Genomic DNA, 5,420 nt, shown 5'->3' with positions numbered 1-5,420 from the left:
TACATGTAACGCGTTTTATTCCTCGGTGGAGAATTCAGATGGCTGAGTTCTAAGACATTGTTCTCTGGAATAATTAGTGCTTTTCACTGGCAATAGGATTTACCGGGTGTTAGCGGCCGTCGTGAGTTCCCTTCGGGAACGGACATGATAATTTACTTTTTTTTTTTTTTACTGGCAATAGACTATGGATTTCGGCAATATACAGTCTGTACTGGTGAGATCAACTAAGGTGTGCAAAATTCCTCCAACAGCCGAAGTTTCAAGCAAGGCGTCAAACAAGCGCGATATTTGTGGCAAACAGATAAAGCGCTGGTCAAGGTACGGTTATGCATACATGTCGGTTTGACCTCTTGTTCTACAGAAAACCAAACCTCTACCAATTGTAAGGGTAAGACTAGACATGTACGAAAGCATACAAGGCGACTTGAGACAGTCACGGATCTGGAACCTGATTTGAACTTCATATTTTCTATTCATTTTCGGTTTTAACAACCCTCGAGGAGGTAATAAATTTAATAGAGCTGTAAATAAAATGAAGGCTGCATACATCACGCAACCACAGGTAAGTTTCCTGTTCGATATGTATGTTTATCCTAGGAGTAATGTAACAGGAATATTATAATCCAGAACCGATGTTCTCGCTCCACATACACCGACATAAGGACATGGACCCAGACCACAGAGGCAGGAGCACACAGAGTGAGGGTAGTAGGCCGTAGCCAGATGTGAACCGGAATGCAGACGAAACTAGGAGCAACAACAGGGAGACAGACCCCAGGAGGAAAAGTGATTGCATTGCACCACTTGGGACCGTCAGATTAATTTCTCTGGACCGAGCCAGCCGGGAAAAAACCCTCGCGCCGACGAACGCACGAATGAGGGAAAAGACCGGGTGTATAACCCCAAGTGGTAATATGGCAGCATTAAACTGGCACAACATATCTACAGCCAAGAAAGAAAGGGAAAAAGACGGGCAGACATGAAAGGTGGGAGGGTGGGGACACTGGTGAGACATAAAAAACTGACTGAAGAAGTCAGGCAAAAAGAACAGCAACAAAAAGAGAAAACACCAGATTCCATATTCGGAAGAAAAATAATTTTGTTGCGCGAGAAATCATTTCTAACCTCACTCGCTCCGCTCGGCCGGCGAGAAATATATCTTCTGTCCCTATCATCAGTGGAGTTTACGGAATTAAAGGTAGCCAATGAAAGTAACTGGAGTTAAATCATCAAGCAGGGGTATGGACACACATCAGGAATGCTAAAATAAATGGGATACAACAAAGTAGGAAGGCTAGCAAGCGAGTTGACAATCTCACATGACAAAGTGTAGAAGAACATAATCATCAAGGTTATCCCTGGTTGGCGTTGCTTAGGTAGCCTTCCGCTTGCCCATAGCGACAGGAACCTCATCAGGGTCGCTGTTCGAAGACGAATCCCGGGTGGCAGCATCCAGTTTTTGCTGAAGCAAAGAATAGAAAATGACCTGCATGGTCAGTGATACCCAGGGACACTCGAGAGCACGAGGCTACACCATGTGAACCGCAGGTGATTATTATACACGCTGCGAAATATTTCAACATCAACGATGTACATGTTGTATTGGGCCAGACATTACAGTTCACAATTCACACATTCAATGGAAATTGAGTTTCTTCGAAAAGCAATACATCCTCGAACACCAGTATGCCCCCTCAGGCTCTTACTGTCTTTGGCGACGCACTAGAGGCCAGTACATGTATGACACAGGTTCGTCTTAAGATCGGTATATACAAGCTAGAAGATGCGTTTCTCGACGTGCTCTGACTTCGATCTACGTAGAATGTATCTACGTAACCGCGCAGGATTTCCCAGTGCGTTCCTCGAGAGGGGTAGTGATGTGGTGTATCTTATGTCGAAGGCTGCATGAACTAATGAAGCCTATCTTTACAGTTCCAGCAGTTTATCGTGTGACAGACTCTGATGCTAGGATTTATGTGGATGTTCGATAAAAGGGAGTAATTAGAGGGCTGTGAGCTAGGATGAAATGGGATTTCATTAGGGTTTCCACGGGTGTCCTGTTGGTATAGTTGGCAACTTGTATGATACATAATGGTGAGTAATGAGAGTGCAAACACAACTTAAGCCATTAATTACCTTGATTGCACTAGCGCTTCCTCTGCGGGTAGCTGCAATGCGTTCCAAATGCCTCTCCCTCTTGGTGGCTGATGCTTCGGTAGCCCATGTTACCTGTGGATCGGGTGATGTGTTGCACTGACGGGGATGCCTTGGGTTTGATATGTATGTTTTCCAGTAGCCGAGGTGAAGCCCTCGTCGTCTGAGGAGGTGTGAGCTGCTTTGCCACGTAGACGAGCAGGGAAACCAGGAGTCCCTTGGGCGTTAGCTGATGGCTTGGGCTTGAATGTATGTTTTCCAGTAGCCGAGGTGAAGCCCTCGTCGTCTGAGGAGGTGTGAGCTGCTTTGCCACGTAGACGAGCAGGGAAACCAGGAGTCCCTTGGGCGTTATCTGATGGCTGTGCCTTCAGTGGAGCTGTATTCGGAGTCTCCTGCTGAACGTCATGTGTGGTGGAAGTCGTGGAATCCTTGCCGCCAGACGTGTCCATGTCAACCTGCTGCACTGGTCCGTGGTAACTGTTGCGATCTCTAGGCTTGGCATTCACACGCGGGCGAGTATCTCTCGTTCTTGCACCAATCTGTTGCCGGGATTCTTGATCAGCACTGTCTATAGGAGCTGGAATTCTACAATTGCCTCGATAGCACTGCTGGACTATTCTAACTGCAGTATTCAGAGACACTCTGTGGCCCACTGAAATATAGACGGGTGTTGATCCACCTTTGTTGACGCTGGCTACTCCAATGCTGCCGGTCTTGCCCTTTCCAATCACTGGAGCCGTGCCTCTGTTTTGGCAAAGGTGTTTGATATTGTCCTGCGGATGCCAAAAGGGTCAAAAACACGCAAGTGTTAAACTTTCAACAGGGACAGATGATTATCACTGGGACCAAATCCTAAGCTAAGTACTTTTCTCTTGCTATCCCCTCCATCTACGAAAATTTCGCTCAGTTGCACGACAGAATTACAGCCAATACTGTGCGAAATGGGCATCATCACGGCAAAGATAAAGAAGTAGATGCGAGTATTCCTAACGAATGTTCCAGGGCAAGAACATAGAGAAGTCTTCACTTACTTCTCGGAATTGTCGCTCACTTCGGGCTTGAACCGCTGGAATAAGAAGTTTTTTGGCTACACCAATGGTGGGCACGTCAGCCACAACTCCTAGATGGCTGGCTGAGCCACAGCCTCTGTGGTGCAAAATTCCATTGCCATCCACCAAAAGCATCTGTGGCTTCCACTGGGGGTGTTCCTTCTTAAGTGTCTCCAGCAACGTGACATAATGCTCGACTTCTCGATACGCCAAAAAGCCGGATTTGTATGGTACGGTTATTTTGACGGGAATCTTAAATGTATGCATGTGTTGCATGGTACCGTAGTTATATAGCGATAGCGCAGCCACGGCCGTCTGGTTGTCGTTGCTGCTGTACGAAATATCAAGTCCACCAATGATGTTAATTGACGACCTCAGGGTTGCTCCTTGGCGACCGAATCGATCCTCTTCGATGATGCTACATCGGATATTCCGCTGAATCCTGTGTGAACCAGACATATAGAAACCAAATGGAAGAAATGACGAAGAAAAAACAGCACATGTATCACGGGTTGGATGGGTTACAACATTAGAGTGGGTGTACATGTATGTGGGTCTGTTTCTTGTATGTATGTGTGTATGTAGCGAACCTTGGCAGCAGGATCAAGATCACGATGTACATGTATGTATGCAAGTATGTATGTATGTACTAAAGTATGTTTGTATGTATGTTTGTATTTATGTATGTATATATGTATACATAGGTACCTCCATAAGAGCACAATCCTCTGGCACAGATTACTTCTGTCTTTGGCGCTCATGAAACAAAGGCAAAATTCGGTTGACGCTGTGTTGTTTTCGCTGGATTACACTAGGTGCGGTAAACTTCGATATAGAAGACTGGAACTGGTTCACTGTGCCGATGTGAATTCCTACCACCAGTGTTTCTTCTTTCCAGTTTGGAACTGCGCAGGTTGCCTAGGTTTCAATGGAGATTTTTTGTGTGCTCCTCATAAATTTTGAATGTATGTTAAAATATTAGTGGGCCAAAGTCTGGGCAGCCGTGGCCGTAAAGTTTTCTTGCGTACCTTTTAGTTGTCTGTTTTCGGACCTATGTCGGCATCCTGGTTGAGCAGTGGAGAGGAGGATTCTCTTTCTCTAGGATTCCTTCGGCCGACCCCGTTACGGCCTGGTTAAAAGGGTGACAGTGAGCAAAAGTTCCATTCTAAAATAAGTTACTTTTACCGTTTTGCAGATTATTACTAGGTGATAACCTGCGATTGCTGGCTATGTGCATACTTGCCTATTTGATTTGGGATGTAAAATTACTTGTAAAATAGATCGGATGAATAGTAATTGGATAGAAAATAGGAAATTCAAATCAGGTAAGATCATTGCCAATCTAACCTCACCTTGAAAGCTTCCTTTCATACAAAGCCTGACTCCTATAAATACATGACTGTAGCAGAGATTTGGTTTTCTGTAGAACAAGTGATCATACTTATGCATAACGTACCTTGACCACTGCTCCATCTGTTTGCCAGAAACACGAGGCTCCTTTGCCGCCATGTTTGAAACTTCAGCTGAGAGAGGAGTTGTGCACGGTTCAGTTGAGCCCACCAGTAAGATCGCTCACAGTTCTAGAGAAGAACCGCAGAACCCGAAGTCGTCTGAATACTACCACTGAGGATTTTGATAACGTTTGATTCAGATGGACCAAACAAAAATTGAACCAGTTCAGGCAACCTCAATGACATGCCACCAGACCCACGAGACACAAAACTCGAAGCGTCTTCGTCTAGAATGTCTTGCAAAATGACAGTGACAGTGAAATGACTAGCTTTTTATACCCTACTACTACTGTCGTGGACATATGGTCGCACGTCTAGCGGTTCCAGGGCGCTGGCTATGTAGCCGTGGATTAGCGGTACACGCATGCATGCGCGCTAACTAGCTATAGCTAGTATAAGTGGGTTCCCCACAGGCCGTTCAAGTTTGACGTGATCGATTTTATTTGGATTCGCGAGACCAAACGAGCAGGAGTGCTCACTAACAGGGTAGCGAATGGTTGAGTTGTGCTATGTCACAGTATGTGACAATGTAGTGTGTGCGTGGGGTGGTGGTCGAGGGGGGGGGGGTTAAGCTGCGGAGGCCCAATACAATGTAAGGGGATGGGAGGAGAGAAGGCCAGCGGGGAGTCAAATTCAGAAGAGGGAGGAGAGAATACTGTAAATATACAAAATTTCGGCGCTGCAAAATTTCGGCACTTCACGATTT

The 5,420-nt window shown here is 45.8% G+C and overlaps 1 protein-coding gene across 1 annotated transcript; it reads right to left on the bottom strand.

Moving 5' to 3' along the window:
• Positions 1-620: 620 nt before the first annotated feature.
• On the bottom strand, positions 621-4,712 carry LOC135812862 (endonuclease V-like). Its single transcript, XM_065326078.1, has 4 exons — positions 4,660-4,712; positions 3,144-3,645; positions 2,137-2,927; positions 621-1,462 (listed from the first exon to the last, which is right to left on the bottom strand). The coding sequence occupies exons 1-3, from the start codon at positions 4,710-4,712 to the stop codon at positions 2,226-2,228; spliced, it is 1,257 nt and encodes a 418-aa protein (XP_065182150.1). The 3' UTR covers positions 621-1,462; positions 2,137-2,225.
• Between the last annotated feature and the right edge of the window lie 708 nt (positions 4,713-5,420).

This window comes from Sycon ciliatum, chromosome 3, assembly GCF_964019385.1.
Source record: "Sycon ciliatum chromosome 3, ocSycCili1.1, whole genome shotgun sequence".
Lineage (NCBI taxonomy): Eukaryota > Metazoa > Porifera > Calcarea > Leucosolenida > Sycettidae > Sycon > Sycon ciliatum.
The sequence above is the reverse complement of the archived record's forward strand: the minus strand, read 5'-3'. Positions and strand labels throughout refer to the sequence as shown.